The following is a 20,834-nucleotide window of genomic DNA, read 5'->3' on the forward strand; positions in this document are numbered from 1 at the left end:
TGAAAATTTCATTCTGTGAATATCAGATTTTTCAGCTCCGTACACACATTACATCACTATGAGAGCCAGGCAGCATGTTTTACACAAAGAACTGTTCATCTGCAAGCTTTCCTGTACTTTATAACACTTTTTAACAATATGATCTCAATGAAATTAACTGAATTGCCTGCAAACAGATTCAAAGAGATACAAATATTGTTTTCCTCATCACATATTAATGTCAACAACAGAGCTACTGATAGTCCAGAAAATGCAGGAAATTTCTGTTACGCATCTGGGAGGAAATTTAAGAAAAATGTAGAAAGTCCTGCATTCTTAGGAATGTTTTAAATACAGCCAATTCAGCCACATGAGCAGCAGCAGCAGCAGCAGCAGCAGGAATCCTGACTGTGACATGTTTCTGCCTGATTTTCAGCAAAGCCTCCACAAACTGTGCTTTAATGTAAGAGGTCTGTTCAAAAACTTCTGGAAAATTTGTAATTTTGTACCAACGGTGTGCTGGAGTGAAATGTGGTTGGCATCCCTGCACACGCCTGTGTTTAATGTGTAACTGCCATAAGTTTCATTGTTGTACATCTGTTAGTTATTTTTTAGTGCTGTATCGGGTAGAACACTGTGTCACACAGTTTGCAAATTTCAAGATGGCAGAGTAAAAGGAGCAATGCATCTGCATTAAGTTTTTCATGAAACTCACGAAAACCTTTACAGAGACACAGCAAATGATACAGGAAGCCTACGGTGATCAATGCTTCAGCCACACTCAATGTTAAAAGTGGTTCACGCAGTTCAAAAATGGCCAGATGAAACTTAAAGATGACTCTTGTTCAGGATAACCTTTGACGTCTACTGATGATGCTCATGTCAGGAACATCAATGAAATTGCACAAGCCAATTGCAGACTGACTGTCTGAAAGACTGCAGAAGAATATGACATTTCAGTTGGATCATGTCATGAAATCCTGACACGGCATCTTGGAATGTATCATGTCACTGCCAAGTTTGTCCCACAGCTCATGAGTCGAGACTAGAAAGATCTTTGTCTCACAATCTGTGAAGAGCTTGTCGATGATGCAAATGAGAATGAAATGTTCCTTAAGAGAATCATAACTGGTGATGAGATGTGGGTCTAAATTATGATGTTGAGACCCAGGTTCAGTCTTCACAATGGGTTGGGAAAAGTTCTCCAAGGCAAAAAACAGTTCATCAGGTCAGGTCAAATGTCAAAGCAATGCTGATGGCATTCTTTGACACAGAAGGATTAGTTCATCATAAATTTGTGTCACAGGGACAATCTGTTATTTGATGTTACTACTGGCATGTGTTGTGACACCTGCACGGAAGTGTGAGAAGGAAACGGCCTGAAATGTGGCGAGACAATTCTTGGCTCTTGCATTATGATAACGAACCCTCACATTCATCCCTGTTGGTGTGCGACTACTGCACTAAAAACGAAATCACTGTGGTGCCCCATTCTCCTTACTCTCCAGACCTGGCCCCTGTGGACTTTATTTCCAAAGTTGGAAACACCATTGATAGGATGAAGGTTTGCAACGACAGATGAGACAAAAGAAAATTCGCAGACAGTGCTTTGCATGATCCAGCAAGAGGCATACCAAGACTGCTTCCAGAAGCAGTAATGGCATCGTAGGCAGTGTATAAACTGCGGAGGAGAGTAAAGACCATGCACAATAAGTAAAAGCTCATCACAGAAAAATTTTTTGGACTAAGTTCCACAATTTTTTGAACAGACCTCTTATAGTTATTCTTACTCTTCTCCATTGCTGTCAGTATGAGATCCTGTATCTGCTGCATCATAAATCATGCTCTTAGCTGTGAGGCAATGGCAGATGTCTGCGCATGTCACTGCTATGCCAGACTGCCAGCTATACCGCTTTTGATATTTGTGATCATTCACTATCTTCTCCATTTTACCAAAAATAATTTTACTGTAGGTTCATAGCTCCTAAAATCATCTCAAATAACTCTTCCATAGCAACACATTATTTCTTTATTTGGTCAGTACTAATTCCAAGGCCAAAGTCGCACTATGAAGTGCTATGAAATACCAGGAACAACATGTAAGTGATATGGAGATGCTTTTGGATCTCAAATGGGAATCCCTGGAGGGATTTGAAGCTGGCTGCTGAACGATTCTACTGCCGCCAACATACACTGTGTATAAGGATCACAAAGATAAGATATGAGAAATTAGGGCTCATATGGAGGCATATTGACAGTCACTTTTCCCTCGTTCTATTTACAAGTGGAACAGGAGAGGAAATAACAATTAGTGGTGCAGGGTACCCTCCACCACGCAACGTATGATGGCTTGTGGAATATCTATGTAGATGTATAAAAAATACATGAAGAGTGAGTCTCAGTTAGCACACAGATACAAAGTATTGTGAGATACAGACAAAACTTTCCAAAAAATTATACACCCCATCTATCCAGAAGAAAACCATACCTATCATAAATGTTCTTACTGTTAGTTATGCTGCCATCATTTAGGAATAGTTAGCCATAATTTGTTTTTTTTTTTTTTTTTTTCATTGGAGACTTCACTTTGCAGCTCAAAAATAATTTTGACAAACAGCACTTCCAGACTGAAATAAATGTGCACACACTTCTAGAATGTTTAGACAAATATTGACCATACAACTACCACATTTGTGCTATACACAAGAAAACTGTGCTCTATCTGATAAATTATTCATTATTGATAAACTCTTATATGGAAATAATTATTTAGGAGTCAATATAATGCTTAAATATGAAACACTCCATTTCAAATTGCAGTTCATTCCTAAAAGCGATACACTATCACCTAATGCTCAGCCACCAGACAAACAGCTGTGTAACGTGAGCTGTCACCATTCCCAAAACCTAGCAAGGCAAGTCCCAGAGACTACACCTCCAGCAGTAAACTCAATACTGAAAAAGAAAAGCCTCCGAACAAAGAAAAGAGTAGGTCAAAAGCAGGAGAGCCAGAAAGCTATGCCTCTGCCCAGAGCTGTTGTAAGTACACACAAAAGAAAGGAAACTGAGGACACTGTTTCTGATATCTCTTTGAAGAGCGATAATAGCACGAATTATGTCAATCCCCTTGGGAAAACACCACCAGATTTGACTCTAATGAGTGATCCAGCACATGCAGGTGGTGCTAAATTTAGCGTAGAAAGAGGAATTCATACAGCTACAGTTGTGTGCGCACCATACATGATGTACTGGAAAATGACCTACAAGTTATGGGTCTAGAGTCTGGGCACGAGGGCAAAATGCACTGATGTAAAAAAAATAAATAAATAAATACCGGGTGATCAAAAAGTCTGTATAAATTTGAAAACTTAGTAAACCACGGCATAATGTAGCTAGAGAGGTAAAAATTGACACACATGCTTGGAATGATATGGGGTTTTATTAGAACCAAAAGGAAAACAAAGTTCACAAAATGTCCGACAGATGGCGCTGGACAGCAAAACAGCAGTGACTGTGCATGACAATCATGTATAAAAGGAGCTGTAATGAGAGAGAGAATCAGATGCGCCAGCAGTCACAGCATGTTGACGTTACCTGAAAAGGCGCTTTTAGTGAAGCTGTATTATCAGAATGGGGAATGTGGTAGTTCAGTGTTACGATCCTATCGCCATAGGAAGGGGATTCGAACGGGTAAACGTCCGTTGACAAACGCAGCTGTGGCGAGAATGATTTCGAAGTTCGAAGCCATGGGTTGTTTAGACAGTAGACCCCATAGTGGCCGACCAAGCACAAGGCGTAATACTGCTGAGAAAGTTCAGGAAGAAATGGAGACTGTAGCGGGTTCATCTATGCACGGGGAAGTCAGCGCTCGTGCAGTCGCACGTCGCACCGGCATTCCATACACTACTGTTTGGTTGGCACTTAGGCATACCCTCCGATGCTATCCGTACAAAATCCATCAGCATCATGAACTGTTACCTGGCGATTTAGTGAATCGGAGGGCATTTGCGGTGTGGGAATTTCAAAAGATGGCGGAAGATGACGATTGGTTGTGTAACGTGTTGTGGACCGATGAAGCTCATTTCACACTCCGAGGGTCTATCAACGCCCACAGCTGCAAAATTTGGGCTACCGAAAATCCTAGAACTGTCGTGGAAACTCCATTGCACGACGCAAAAGTCACGGTATGGGTTGGATTTACCACATCTACCGTTATCGGGCCTTTTTTCTTTGAGGAAATGCGTGATTCTGGTTTTGTAACTGCTACCGTGATTGGTCAGAGGTACGCCGATATGTTACAGAATCACATCATCCCCAGCCTGGCTGATAAACACCTGCTGGAACGTATGATGTTTATGCAGGTTGGCGCTCCACTCCATATTGCTAGACACATGAAAGATCTCTTGCGCGTGTTGTTTGCTGATGATCGTGTGCTCAGCCGCCACTTATGTCATGCTTGGCCTCCCAGGTCCCCAGACCTCAGTCCGTGCGATTATTGGCTTTGGGGTTACCTGAAGTCGCAAGTCTATCGTGATCGACCGACATCTCTAGGGATGCTGAAAGACAACATCTGATGCCAATGCCTCACCATAACTCCGGACATGCTTTACAGTGATGTTCACAACATTATTCCTCGACTACAGCTATTGTTGAGGAATGATGGTAGACATATTGAGCATTTCCTGTAAAGAACATCATCTTTGCTTTGTCTTACTTTGTTATGCTAATTATTGGTGTTCTGATCAGATGAAGCGCCATCTGTCGGACGTTTTTTAAACTTTTGTATTTTTTTGGTTCTAATAAAACCCCATGTCATTCCAAGCATGTGTGTCAATTTGTAGCTCTCTATCTACATTATTCTGTGACTTTTTGATCACCCGGTAAATAAAAAATAAAAACGAGGAGGAGTTGTTTGAGCTAAATGGAAGTTGGTAGGTGTGTTTCTATATCTGAAACACGATGTCTGTTCGAACTTCACTCCAGTCACATACAACTGGTGCTACTATGAAGACTCAAATCACAGTTGCTTTAGATATGTGCTGTTGGTCATGAGTGTTAGTCACCCTTGGGATTGGATGTAGCGAGTTGATATTAATCAAGAATCCCTTTACTACTACAAAGGTGCTATAATCAACAGCTCACTGAGTTTGAATGAGGTCATGCAATAGGGCTATGAGAAGCTGGATGTTCCTTCTGTGATACTGCAGAAAAACTTGGCAGGAATGTAGTCACTGTACATGACTGCTGGCAGTGGTGGCCATGTGAAGGTATGGCTGCAAGAAGACCGGGCTCAAGACAGCCACATGGCACTACTGAGAGGGACGACTGTCATTTTCAGTGTATGGCTGTGGCGCATCACACTGCATCTGCATCAGCAATTCGAGTAGGAGATGTCACCACAGTGACACAATTAGCTGTAACAAATTGATTACTTCAAGGACAGCTCCAAATAGACACCCTGTTGTGTACATTCCACTGACTCCAAACCTCTGCCATTTGCGACTCCTGTGGTGTCAAACAAGAGCTCATTGGAGGATGGAGTGTAGGTCTGTTGTATTTTCTGATGAAAGCTGGTTCTGCTTCAGTGATAGTGATGGCCGTGTATTAGTTAGAAGGAGGACACATGAGTGCCTGCGAAACCCCTTCTGAGGCCTAGACACACTGGACCTACACTTGGAGTTATGGTCTGAGGTACAATTTGGTATGACAGCAGGAGCACATACTCTGGCTGCAAATTTAAACATCTGTTTAGTGGTTCAACCTGCTGTGCTACTATTCATGAACAGCAGTCCAGGTGGTGTTTATCAACAGGATAATGCTCACCCACATACTGCTGTTGTAATCCAGTGTGCTCTGCAGTGTTGTGTTGCCTTAACCGCTCAATCACCATATTTGTCTCCAATCAAGCATGTATGAGACACCATCGGACAAAAACTCCAGCATCATCCACAAAAAGTATTAACTGTCCCTATCGTAACCGACAATGTGCAACAGGCATAGAACTCTATTCCACAAACTGACATCCAGCACCTGAATGACACAATGCATGCACAGCTGCATGCTTCCATTCAACATTCTGACAATTACACCAGTTATTAGTGTAATGGCATTTCACATCTGCAATGGCTTTTCTCACACTTACATTGGCCTGTAAACCAGCCACATTAATCACTTAAATATGTTACCTGGACAAATGTATTCCTGAAATTTCATTACTCTTGATGTTAGGACTTTTATTCCTGTTGGTGTAGTTTTCAAATTAGACACTTCTCTTATTAATAAGAGCAATGTGATAGGGAAGATCTTCTGTCGACATGGATGTTATTGAAGACACAGTTCTGGTGTAGTACTTCTCTACTTCAAAGTGTGTTACACTAAAACGTATATATCAAATCATTTCTGTGATTTTCTGTTCTGATACAGACAACTTTTTGTCATCTATATAGAACACCATCATGTAAAAAGTAAGAAATTCTTAGTTTTCCCTCACCACTGCTACCATACTTCCTTTTCACCAGCTTTAAACACCTGCTAGTATTCTGTCCTCTGTGGATTTGTCTCAGTATTTCCCATACTTCTTTCTCATACTTCACCGCCTTCAGCACATTCATAATTAACATTCCTCCTTCCCATTTTTTTCTAAAATCACCAGCAACTGTGACACCTTATGAGTCACCCAAGTTGCGACTTAGTCTTTATTATAAACGGCAGTGCTTTGTGATTTGTTACTAAAATGGTTTCCTACAGGCTCAATAGTAGCTAAATTTAATAAATCCATACAACAATGCTATTGTCTCCTTCTCTGTGACAAAGTTCCTCCTCTCCCAGGGAGTCAAGATGCTACTGGTGAATGCTATTGTTCTTTCCATGAACTTACCTACTTCTTTGTCTACTTTGTTTAGATAGGCTCCCACTTTTTATTTTAAACTGTCACACACCAAGTAAAATACTTTCATCAGGTCTGTGTGTCCTAAGATTCCAAATTATTCAATTTTTTCTTAACTCCTTGAAACCCATCTTTGCATTCCTTACTCCAGTGCAGATACTCTGCTTCTTCAGCAATCTATTTAGCAATTCATTGTTCAGGGTTCATTAATCTACAAAACAGTGATAGAAAGAGAAAATATCAAAGAAACTCTTCAACTACTTTATTTTGTTTTTTTACAAAATAATCACTCTCACAGATATGAATCTGAAACATGTACTCTTCTTGTATTGGACACTGCCACTTTAGAACATGTTTAATAATATAGGAAAGGGTGACATTAAGTAAAATCCACAAATGAATTTTAAATTAAGTAAAATTTTGTACTCATCTGTATAATACTTGCAGTTCCAAATTCAAGGCTCATTGTCTTCTTTGTCTAGGGATGAAAAACAGGCTCTGGGTTTTATATTCACAGTAAAGAAGCTTTTTTTTTTATAATGAAACTTGCAATGGCTTATTTGACATTTCTGTTTCTTGTTAGAACACCAAAATTCACAGTGTAAACACTTTTCATACTAAAGGGCACTTCTCTGTAAATACAGCCTTTTCATGATAAGTATAAGTCACAGAGCACAAATATAAACATAAGATGCAATATTCACACATACATGTAGCCACCTACTGATTGATACAAATAGCATATTTGTTGCACAAGTTACTTGTTAGATACCGACTCAATGACTGTCAATTAACTGGACTACTTTGGGTCAGAATTTGTTCTATATATTAGAACATGACCTTCAAGTTTGTATAGCTAAAAATTCTGTTCACTACCCATCTCGACAAGTTTTTCCATCACATGTACTATTTTAGCCTCGTTACACTAGTTTTAACTTCCTGGCATTGTACAACAATTAATTCACAACATTTCTACTTCTACCCAACAACACTTACAGCAACAGTGCCATATACAGTCTAGTATGCCAGTAAACATTTTGCAACTCTTACTTGTTTTTCTGTTTGAGAATGTAACTTACTGCACTGCCATCATTGTTATGTAGTGATACCAATGTCTATTACCAGGGTAACTTTCCTGCATAGTGATGGAGGCCATTGTTTCACACGTATGACACTTCTTCCACATGTATCAATAACTACTGTTATTCACACTCATGGTATGTTCCCTAAAGTTGCCTTGCACATTTCAACATCATTCCACTGCCTGGTTGTTGGATCTGAACACTGTGTCATGCCACTGTAGGTCACTTTCAAGCTTTCAGTTTTCAAATGCACATCACAGCACGTGAAAGGCAAGGTTCTGGTTTTGAGCCCTAGTCTGGCACAGAGATTTAATCTTCCAGGAAGTTTTGAACAAAATCCACACTCCACTGCATAGTGGACGATTTATTTTGGATTTACATGTATTTTCAAATAACAGGTGGGAGATTAACTTATGAAGTGGTACTAGCACTTTTTGATTAGCTCTTGTACTTACAAGTAGCCTTGTACACACTTACCGAGACTGCTCCAATTGTGATGCGTAGTACAATGAAGGCTGGCAGCCCCGCTCGTGCAGCGGCCGGTGCAGCTAATGAGAGCAACCCTGCAGCCAGTACAGCAGGCCCACACACATATCGTGCACCTAAACACTCAGAGACCCAGCCCCCTAACAGCTGTGTAGCCACATAGCCATAGTAGTAGCTGGACAGAGCTTGTGCCTGGTCAGCCTCATCCCATTCCAGCTCCCCGCCACTGGCTGGCTCACTCTGCAGGAATAAAATCGTTGATGGCAAAACAACGTAAATTTTTTGAATAGAAGAATAAACAGTACATTATATTTGCTTAGCCAGCTGGCCAAAAATGCTGGAAACTGTTTTACCAATTATAAATTATGGGATAGAACTGTGGGGATGTACTGCTGCTGTTTATTTTAACAGAGTAGTGGCGCTACAAAGGAGGACTGTTAGGCTGATACACGGGCTAAGGTACAGGTGGATCTGATGATGTGCTCTTCTCAAAATAAATAGCTCTCTGTCTACTCCTTGTTGAGTCATAGTAAATAGCTTGTTGTTGTGTTTCGAAATACTAACCACAATACAAAAAATATGCAGTGTTATTTCAAGCAAAGAATGAAACTGAAAATACCAGACACAATCTATACATCAGTGGCTTTATTTTTTACTACAAATTGCCAGATTCTAAAAGAACACATACTGAGGACTCATGTAAAACATTATTAAAATCATTTCTTATAAGTAAATACACTCACTGAAAAAGTTGTAAGCCCCTTAAAGATCCAACTTTATAATATGAAACAAAATTGTGCATGACAGTAAAACATGAAGCTAGTATAAGATGTAGATTTTTGTAAACAGTAAGAGAAGACAGAAGATATGAAAGTATCAGTAGAGCACAACATAAATTTGCTAGACAACAAAAATAAATAAGATGGTAAATTGTGAAAACAGTTACATTTATATAAATGATTTTATGAATTAACTTTTGTACATAAATGTAATATTACGAACTGTACAATGTGTCATTATTATTAAGTATTGTAACAGCCTGAATATTTTTTATTCTTCTTCCAAGTTAGCGACATGAGAACCCACATGTCATACCACCAGTGCCGATGCTGTGGTGTCAGTGCTGATGTTGTGGTAATGCCCTGGTGACTGACAAGCTTTCGCCAACCAGATCAGGTGAGTTTATCTATAGCAGATCGGGGAGGATGCTTGCTCTTCGGTTACTGCTTTTGGCAAGCATCCGATCAATCTTGGAGAGACTGAAGTTTTGCACAATGCTTCCCCTTATATAGGATCTCTGTATCCCTTTGATTTAAACAGGTCATCTGGTTAGAACAGCATGCACATATCTATTATGTTTAGGTGCTCCAAGGTGGATGGAGGATCTGTGACAGTGCAAATAAATCAGTGACACACAAATATACCCTTCACCGTGCTGCGATACTTGACTTAAGTTGTACAGCAACTTGTTGGATGTGCTTATGGACAGACACAACTAGGCATTGGCCTGTCAAGTCAACAAGACTATGTCCATCACAATGTCAATCATTGTAGTAAAGATTTGTCCCTATGTGAAGGCTACAGGTGACTCCACTAAGTCTCGCAGGCTGATCTCCACAATGAACTGTAGCCATGATCAGCAACCCTGGAACTCCATAACAGAGCTGTCATATGCCAACACCGGACATGAACCACTGCTGCCTGTGGCCACAGCTTATCACAATGCAGAAGTCCAACTCACTGGCAGTGAGCAGAGGTTGCTGATTGGATTGTGCTTGTGACTGGCAGCAAACTTCAAAGTGCCACCCAGGGTGCCAGTCAGAAACTGTGTCAGCACACCAGCTCCTGTTGTGTCCATTGGTGAGGTCACAATACCCTTCTACCCAATAAACCAATAAACATTTTGGTGTCAATTATACCTTCATCTTATTACCCCCTAAATGGTTAGGACTAGGGCTCAGGGAAAAGATCCATGTAGACAAAGTCTTTCAGTTGTTGAGAGAATTATTAACAGTAATTGTGTTAAGAATGAGCCAAGTATGGATCAGTTAGATCAGTTACAGCAGTAAATTGCTGGACTCAAATTAGAAAGTCAACAAAATTTAAATTCAGCAGTTGCAGTTGCAACTGCAAGAGTATCTAGTGGAGATGAAAAAATGGAAATCAAACCAACCCCCCCCCCTCCCTCCCCCCAGGCAGCACATGTGTCAAATCCACAAGTTCCTGTGGTTTCACCACCGGTGGCAATAGCAGTTAATCCAGTAGTAGACTTTTCATTGAGTAATTTTATACAATCTTTTTCACGATGCTTGAATGAAAATGTGTGTACGTTTCTACAAAATGTTAGAGATGTTGGTTGTATGTGGCTGAGTAAATTTTAATTGAATATTACTCAACTTAAATTATTTGGTGATGCCAGGAGGTATGTTGAATCAGTAGATTCACTTACAAGGGCTTCCTCTTTCAAAATCCTTGGGTGTGGATTGGTGGAATGTTTTGCACACAAAAAAAGGTGTTACTCTGTATTGGGATAAGTTATCTACATTGAGGAAAAACCTGCTGGAGATTTTGAATCATTTTCATACAGAATCTGGACAAAATAATGATATCCCGTTACGTGAGGCAGATGTGCATGCAATTCATGTCTTTATAACACAGGTTGATCCTAGAATAGGAAATGAGATAAAATTAGGGTCCCCTGATACATTACAAGTAGCGGTATAACTTGCTCTACTAAGGGGGGAGGCAAACCAATTTGTAACAACTGCAAGCCAAGTGACAAATGCACACCGTGTCTGTGTAACTGGTGCCTCGTGTGGTTGCTGCTACAGTGGCGCATGGGTGCTGAGAGCCGTGTTGCACACATTGCCAAAAAATACATCATATGCAATAGGCATGCCCTAGTTTGTGATACCAGCATAACATGTCTCAAGTGTTAAGAGATGCTCGCAGAGGAAATAATAGAGGATGATATTTTGGAAATATATCAGGAGCTGGAGTAGCCACTGCCCCAAGCTCCCACTGACTCAGATTAATCTGGTGAGGAACGAAGGCATAGAAAAGGTCGGAAAAGTGACTTTGAATCGTGAATGGGATAACAAAAATGTGAAGTTATTATGGGATAACAGTACACAGGTTAGTTGCGATGACCACTGTGTCCACATGGTGTTGTGATTGGCGCGTCTGCCTAGTAATCAAGAGACTTGAGTTTGAATACTGGTCCAGCAAGAATTTTCAACCTTCCACATTGATTTAAATTAGTGCCCACTTGCAGCCGATGCTTGTAATTCTTTTGTGTCTTAAGAGTTTATTATTTTCTCCCCTTAGTGACCAGCATGCCTTGCCGCAGGTTCGCTGTCATCTGAGTAGATTGGTAAGTGAAATAATAAGCCTAGAGATTATTTTGAAGATTGGTTAAGTATTATTTGCACTTACAGGAGATGTACAGTCACAGGACAATCCAGATTTTGAATTGCTCCTAGAGAGTGATTTACAGTGCTGCATTTGTGGTACAGTTGATTTTGGTTGTGTAGTGCCTGAATAGGTGACCAAGAATTTCTGTTTGGCAGTGACAGTATTATACAGGCATGAGAAGGGCAGGAAAGGATTCACCCTATCATGCTCAGAAGACTGATGCATTTCAGTGCTTAAATCAACTGACTGCAAAACTACATGCAGTGGGATGTGAAGGGTTCTCTGAGTGAAGTTCAAATCTAAATATCACAAACTCACTTACTCTGGTCGATCTGATTTCCAGGAATGAGCTGGTCAATGAGATGCAAGCACACATGAAAAGAAGTATATGTCAACAGGCTGAACTGAATAAAGACACATTTTTGCCAGTTAGTAGTGATGATATCCAAGTGTACATGTTTAGCAACTATACAAGAGTTACTGGCAAATGACACTGTGAACTGGGAAGACAAGAGAAAGAAAAGGAACAGGAGGAAATTAAGGTGTAATATGTAAATAACAGAGATGTCACAACTCTCCTAAAACATAAATTACAGGAAAAGTTGATGCATTTGGCCAAGGATAGAAAGTAATTTAGCACCAAAATGAGGAAGGTAGGAGACGAGGTACTGACAGAATTGAAGCTGGGTCATTCTACATGAAGTGTCCTAGGGTTCCCAGCTCGACCATCTTCAATTTTGATGAAATTTGTACAGGATGTACCTGAGGGTCCTAAATGAACTTATGCAAAGTTTCAGGCTCACCTGTAACTTGGTTGAGGTGCTAGAGCCATTTTCGTGAAGACTACTTTTACAGAGACCGAAAAGTTGTGAAGAAATCATCAAGTTTGGCATTCCACTGTTCCTAATGTAAAAGAGCTAGACTCTTGCTTCTGAGTATAGTGGTACAACTTTGTGTGCTCTACACACAAATGTCGCAAGTAGAGTTCAGAAAACAATGCATTTGGCATAATGTCAGTTCAAAGTGGGCAACAAATCTTGTCGTAAGAAATTTGCCCCATAGTTTAACAAGGCATAAGTAGTGGAGAAAGTGCGCTATGGAACTGGTCTTTTGCCAAACTACTGTCTGTCTGGGTGTTTAGTATATCACAAATTTTGGCCTGGCTTGTGTGTTTAATTACAGTGCTACCATCCTGTAAATTTGCCAAAAAACATGAATGTATCAAAATATACCCGTGTTCAAAGTCATGTATCTCAAAATGGTCACCTACCACAATACATTCATTAACACCATTCAACAGAGTACATTTCATTCTATTAGAAAAACTTATTTTCATTTTGTTGTCTCTTTGGGTAAGATGCAAAAATGTCGCCTAGCATTCGGAATTTTGTTGATTATGTCTTCTTTCTTTAGATATTCATTTTGCTGTTTATTTGGTGACTTTAAACCTGTTTGTGACAGATTCATTGCTAAATTTAACCATTTAACAGTACTAGAGACAGCTACATAATTTTTGGGAAGCTGAATGCTTATTAATTTTATTCCTTTTCTTTATTTAGGACTCGACAATTTGATTTTAGTGTCTGAAGCATATCAAGTTGTTGCTAAAATGGAAGAACAAGATGAAGTTAATGTATGCAATTTTGGAAATACTGATTCCCCATGCCATTTAATGACATACAGTGCCTTAAAAGGACTGAAAGCTGTGAAGCAACTTTCCTTAGAAGAACAAGAATTACTAGACAGAGTGTTTTACACTCAACTGAAAATACTCAACTATGCTTTCATCATGAAGCTTTACTCCTAAAAAGATTTGAATTTTTGCAAAGATCATGCTGCAACCCATTTGGCAAGAAATACCACACTATACGAAAAAGCTTGCGCTCAATCAACATAGAAACAGCTGACCTACTAAAAAGGATAACCATGTCTGATATTAAACCAAAAAATGTGCCCTTACTGTGCAAAAGAATTTGGTATGTTGAAATATTCACAAATGAACATTACATATCAGTCAGATGAAGATGATGAAACTAATGTTGGTCGCAATTTGAATACAAGCTTAACATCTGTTGGAAAATCACCATTAAAATTTCAACGATTTGGTGCAAGGGATACAAAAGGGTATGCAAAGTGCAAAATACATCAAGTTGAAGGTGCAGTTATTAAGAAAATTGCAGAAGTGGGAGGACTTGATCCCAGCGAATTGGAGCAACCATCTCAAACCAGGAGACTTGATTATATTAATGGATTTCGCAGAAAATTACTCCTTTATTGTCCAAGAAGCAGTGCAGGGATTCCACTGGGAAAATAGTCAAGCTACAGTACATCCATTTGTCATTTACTACAAAGATAACGAAGACCTAAAGAGTGTCAGCTACTGCATAATCAGTGATTGCCTCCGACATGACACAGTTGCAGTGCATGTGTTTTTAACATACGTGATCAAATCCCTTAAGTGCATTTTTAAAGAAATTAAGCATTTTCATTATTTTAGCGACAGTTCTGCAGCACAGTACAAAAATTTTAAGAGCTTCCTAAATCTTTGCCATCATCAAAAAGATTTTGGCATTACTGCAGAATGGAATTTTTTTGGAACAAGCCATGGGAAATCACCATGTGATGGAAATGGGGGCACAGTTAAGCATTTAGCACCAAGGCATGGTGCACGGCCAGCACATCTTGGCACAGTGTTACACCGTCCAGGTTATCTGGATACTTCCCACCAACACCAACCTATCCGAACTCCGGAGATGGGAATTTGCTCTTCAATATATCCTCTCTTCCCGTTACCCACCAGGCCTCAATCTCCGCTAATTTCAAGTTGCCGCCACTCATACCTCACCTGTCATTCAACATCATCTTTGCCTCTGCACTTCCGCCTCGACTGACATCTCTGCCCAAACTCTTTGTCTTTAAATATGTCTGCTTGTGTCTGTATATGTGTGGATGGATATGTGTGTGTGTGTGCGAGTGTATACCCGTCCTTTTTTCCCCCTAAGGTAAGTCTTTCCGCTCCCGGGATTGGAATGACTCCTTACCCTCTCCCTTAAAACCCACTTCCTTTCGTCTTTCCCTCTCCTTCCCTCTTTCCTGATGAGGCAACAGTTTGTTGCGAAAGCTTGAATTTTGTGTGTATGTATGTGTCTGTTTGTGTTTCTATCAACCTGCCAGCGCTTTCGTATGGTAAGTCACATCATCTTTGTTTTTTTATATATATATATATATATATATATATATATATATATATATATATATATATATATATATATATATATATATATATAAAAAAACCCTTGTAAATTTTTTTTTCATTTGGAAGATTTTAACGTATCTTTATGGTAATTTTTTTTAACATTTAGATATAATACACAAACTTATTCCAAAATTTCATACTGATATCTTGAGAATTCTTTAATATACAAATTTTTTTAGTTGTGAGGACACGTTTAAGTTACGATTTCCGATTGCTGAAACAACGTCAAATATAAAAACTTTAAAAATTGATAAAAGAAAAACTAAAAGAGACACAGCAAAAAAATTTTACAAGTGCTTTCAGGATGATAAAAGAAGTAACTGTACCAAGTTTCATCAAAATCTGACATGGTTGGTGTCAAGGCCTGGGTGACTTGACATGGAATGACCCTCATGACACACTGAACACTTCACGACTTCATCCAAAAATCTCAATAGTTGAAGAAATTTTATTAGAGACAATGCACTGTCCCCAATCATTGCCGACAACTGAAAACTGTTGACCTCGTCAGTCATATCCATACCTACCAAAGACATAAACAAACAATTTACCAAAATTCACACATGACGAACAGAAAAAAAACTGCAATAACATCAGCATAACAAAACTAAAATTGTTAACTCACTGAAAAGTATTCTGCTGAAAGCACAGTCACTACCGATACCACACACGCGCAATGCTCCCACGCAAATGAACCCCATACGCCACATAACACACTACCCATAAACACATCACCAGAGAGAAACACCGACCGCAACAATACGCCAACTGTAAAGACGCCACACACGCAAACTAAACCTAAAACATCACCTAACACACAACACATAAACACACCACCAGAGACCACCACCGATCACATCAAAACGACACCTACAAACATGCCACTCTCACAAACTAAATTCCGCGCTGTCGTGATGTCACACACCACAACAGCCTTACGTCATGGGTCAAAGCCGACAGGTGGGATCAGACACTTCAGTCAATCTGAGACCATCACCATTTTGTGCCAATTCATGAAAAGCGACTTAAGATTCACAGAGTATCAAATGATACATTGCCCTTTATAGCAAATGTTAACTGACATGCTAAAGTTGCTACGAAACATGTTGCCATTAATGAACTACAGCCTGGCCAGTATGTTGCTTGCATTTACGATGGAAAATGATAGGAAATATCTGTGGAGTTTCATGTGAAGAAAAAGATGCCTTGATTAATTTCATGCATCCTCATGGAGCTGCTCAACCATTTCATTGGCCTACTAGAAAAAGACACATACTGGATCCCAGAACAACAGATAATTGCAGTCATACCAGTCCCAGCTGCTTCAATGATGGGGCGATAATACAGTTTGCTGGAAGCAATAGTTTTGGACGTCAGCAAAAAATTTAAATCATTTAACAATTGAAGAATTCTGTATTATGGCTTGGGAACTACAGAGAGACCCAAAAAAGGCTTGGGAACCTGCTAGATACCAACATTCAGACTTGGGAACCTGCTAGATATTCGCATTCTGGCTTGGGAACCTGCTAGACACCCACTTTCAGGCTTGGGAAGCAGCAGTAAAGAAACCCACCAGTGGCTGACCTTGCATGGTTATCGGGCTTGGCCCCCTGGCGATGGGGTTACCAGTCTTGAGCTTGGTTTGAACACTGGTATATTTTGATACATTCATGTTTTTTGGCAAATTTACAGGATGGTAGCACAGTAATTAAAGACACAAGCCAGGCCAAAATTTGTGATATACTAAACACCCAGACAGACAGTAGTTTGGCAAAAGACCAGTTCCATAGCACACTTTCTCCACTACTTATGCCTCGTTAAACTATGGGGCAAATTTCTTCGACAAGATTTGTTGCCCACTTTGAACTGACATTATGCCAAATGCATTGCTTTCTGAACTCTACTTGCAACATTTGTGTGTAGAGCACACAAAGTTGTACCACTATATTCAGAAGCAAGAGTCTAGCTCTTTTACATTAGGAACAGTGGAATGCCGAACTTGACGATTTCTTCACGACTTTTCGGTCTCTGTAAAAGTAGTCTTCACGAAAATGGCTCTAGCACCTCAACCAAGTTACAGTTGAGCCTGAAACTTTGCATAAGTTCATGTGGGGCCCTCAAGTACATCTTGTACAAATTTCATCAAAACTGAAGATGGTCAAGCTAGGATCATCTTCTAAACTGGGACATTTGACATGGAATGACCCAGCTGTGAGGACAGGTCATGAGTCGCGCTTGGGTAGATCAGATGGTAGAGCACTTGGCCGCGAAAGGCAAAGGTCCCAAGTTCGAGTCTCGGACCGGCACACAGTTTTAATCTGTCAGGAAGTTTAATTTAGTACCGTTTTTGAAGAACATCAGGATTTGCCTGTTACAAATCTGAGGCAATATGAGACTTCCACTGGAGATTTTAGGCCGATCATTTGAACATCATATATAATACCACATTATTTGCAACCTGTGGCTGAAGAGAGCATTAGAGAACAGTTGGAATTGGGGATAATACAACCATCATGCAGTCTCTGGTCTTTGCCTAATGTTGTTGTCCTGAAATGGACACAAGTTGGAGAAAAAACTTACCAAATATGTGTTGACATGTAAGCTTTGAATAAAGCAACAACTTCAGACTCATATCCTCTCTTCAGAATGGATGAAACACTGGACCGCATAGGAAATTGCTAATATTTCACAAGATTACATATGCATTATGCCTATCATTTATACTCTTCACCCCAGCAGATCATGAGAAAACTACATTTTAGTACCGTCACAGCATTATGAGTACAAGAGGATGTCATATGAAATCAAATGCAAATTTCCAGAACCACATGTAAATTATTTGGGCCACATAATTTTGGTCAATGAAGTTCAACTCAATCCATGGTTAACTGATGCAGTAAAATACTTCTGCTGCACCCTCCTCCCACGACCCCGTCCCATCCCGTCTTTGTAATGTGAAAGAATTACAGTTATTTCTCAGTTTAGCAAACTATTATCATCATTTTGTGCCACAGTATGTCATTATTGCCAAACCTCTTACCAAATTGTTAAAGAAAGGAGTAATAATCATGTGGTCTCCTGAGTGTGGAACAGCAATACTCAAATTAAAAGAAATCCTAACACAATCACCTGTTTTGGCATACCCTAATTTTGAGATATCACTTATACTCTCCTGTGATGTCAGCAATTTTTCAATCGGCTGTGTTCTTAGCCAAGTACAAAGAGAATTTGAATGCCCTTTTCGGTATGCATCTAGGCAATTAAATACAGAGGACAAGAGAGAAGGCGCTATTAGCTCCAGTGTATGAAGTGAACTATTTTAAATGCTACATGTAGGGGAGAAAATTTACCATTGTAATTGATCATGCCACCATAATGTGGTTTGTTGAGCGTAAAGGACTCTAGTAGCAAGTTGACTAGATGGCCCTTAAGATGAGTGAGTGTGATTACTCACTAAGGCACAAGCCAGCAAAGCTACATCAAAATGCTGATGCCTTAAGTTGAAAAGTTCAGTATGTACAGACTGACAAGGTCGTAATTTCTGGTCCAGAGACAAGGCAGTAAGATGATGCAGAATGCAAGAAATCTGCTGCACCCCCAGACTTTTGCTGATAAAATCGTTTGTCATAAAACACCCCAAGGCTATCGGCTTGTTATTCTGAAATCCCTAAGAGAAAGAATTATGCAGCAGTCACATGATTGTGCCACAGTGGTAAAAAGATAACTACTGCATGAATTGTATCAGAGTTCTGGCTGCGTACTCATAAGCAGGATGCTAAAAATTATGCATTGTCCTGCTTACCGTGAGCACAAAAAGCCAAATACATAAAACCAAAAATGCCCCTCCAAACTCTTCCAGAAGCCACTAAATCTTTTAAAATGGTTGCTCTTGACATTGTGGGACCATTCCTAATTTCATCTCAAAACAATAAATATGTTTTATCAATTATTGACCACTTTTACAGTTTCTGAATTATGGGGCCTCCAGCAGATAGGAGTGCAGAAACACTCAACAAAGCTTTCGTGACACATCTTATTTTGCTGCAAGGAAGCCCTGAAGCCATCATAACATGTCAAGTGAGCAACTTCTTATCATCTCCTTTCATGCAGGTTTGCAAGTTATTAAAAATCAAGAAATCCATCCAAAAACCAATGGTAAGTAGAGCATGTCTACAATTCTGTTCTCAAAACACTGTTTTATTATGTGAATCAAAGCCATACAGGCTGGGACAGACTGCCCCAGTTCATCGTGTCTACAAAGAATGAGAGAGAGCATGAATCTATTGGTTGCACTTTGTTCAAGATGGTACAAAGATGCAAAACATGTTCACTATTCAAACTAGAAGTTGCCCCCACATGTTTATGCACCAGCAGTAAAATAGCTGCCTGTAAAATGGGGGATCACTAGGAAGTTCACATCTCTCTTGGAAGATCTCTACTAAATAATATGCTTAACTCATTAGTAAATGCAGAATTACAGTTGCCACACCTGGTAGCACTTTGACCAGCTAAAACTTTACCACGAATGACATGGCAGTGATTGGCAGAAATCAGCTGATTCAGAGCCTCAGACTCATAAAGAACAGCCACACACCCCAAAATTGCACCCCAGTTGGCATTGTACTCCTAAGCACTTGTATCCTTTAGTTACATGCTATTCATATGTACACTCACTTCTCAGCTTTGGAATGCTTTTCTGGGGAGCACATGCACAAAATATGGACACAGTTTTCAAACTACAGAAAAGGGCTATAAAAATAATAACAGAAATAGTAGTCAAGTTCATGGTAAAGATTCAAAACACTGGGGATTTTAACCATACCACATGAGTACATTTACTGATGGGTTGTACACATCAAAAATAACATTCATAATTACAGCACAAACTGCTCTGTCCATGACCAAGGAACATGAGTAAGACTGAACTTACATTTAGCAAGAAAGAATAAATATAAAACTTAAAGCATTTTCTACTGAAGAATAAAACTGTATAACAAATTACCCAAGGACATAAAAAGGTCAAATGAAGCTTATTTAAAAAGGCAGTTAAAAAATACCAGTGAAACAATACATTCTATACTTCTAGACAACCTGATAGGTTTCCTGTGGTTTCCCTAAATTAATTCAGGCAAATGGTGGCATAACTACCTCCAAAACTGAGTGGTCTATGCAACTGACTGCTACGCAAGGACCCAGCTTCAATTCCTGCTACTGCTGGGGATTTTTTTCTTTGTGGGAGGATTGGAGCAGACTGCACTCAGCCTCGTGATGCCAACTGAGAAGCTATATGACCAAGTAGTAGCGGCTACCAGTCACAAAGACTGACTACAGTTGGGAGAGCAGAATATTGATTGCATGACCCTACATAATGCAGCCAATGATGTCACTGGTGGAGGATGATATAGCACTCAATTGGTACCGATGGGCCTACCAAGGTCTGTAGATGGAGTTTACGTAAATGCCAGGATGGTTCCAACCATAAGGCCACACATGACTCCCTGTCCCATCCTTGTCAAACTAGACCTGTATTGTATATAAATGGCCGGTATATATAATCTAAGGGGAAGGACAGATTGCTGCTCACTATAAAGATGACAAGTTGACTTGCACACAGGCACAATGAAAAGATATAGATTTAGCCAAAGCTTTCTTCAGGAAACATGCACACACACGCCCACACACACACAAACACACATACATACACAAACACACACACACACATTCAGAAGAC

The 20,834-nt window shown here is 39.7% G+C and overlaps 1 protein-coding gene across 1 annotated transcript in view; it reads right to left on the bottom strand.

The window, feature by feature from the left end:
* Positions 1-20,834, bottom strand: part of LOC126456558 (sialin-like) — a 91,133-nt gene that overhangs the window by 52,701 nt on the left and 17,598 nt on the right. The window contains exon 3 of the mRNA XM_050092305.1: positions 8,425-8,673. Within this exon, the coding sequence (XP_049948262.1) occupies positions 8,425-8,673 (249 nt within the window). The remainder of the gene's footprint in view (positions 1-8,424; positions 8,674-20,834) is intronic.

The sequence above is a fragment of the Schistocerca serialis genome, chromosome 2, assembly GCF_023864345.2.
Source record: "Schistocerca serialis cubense isolate TAMUIC-IGC-003099 chromosome 2, iqSchSeri2.2, whole genome shotgun sequence".
Taxonomy (NCBI): Eukaryota; Metazoa; Arthropoda; class Insecta; order Orthoptera; family Acrididae; genus Schistocerca; species Schistocerca serialis.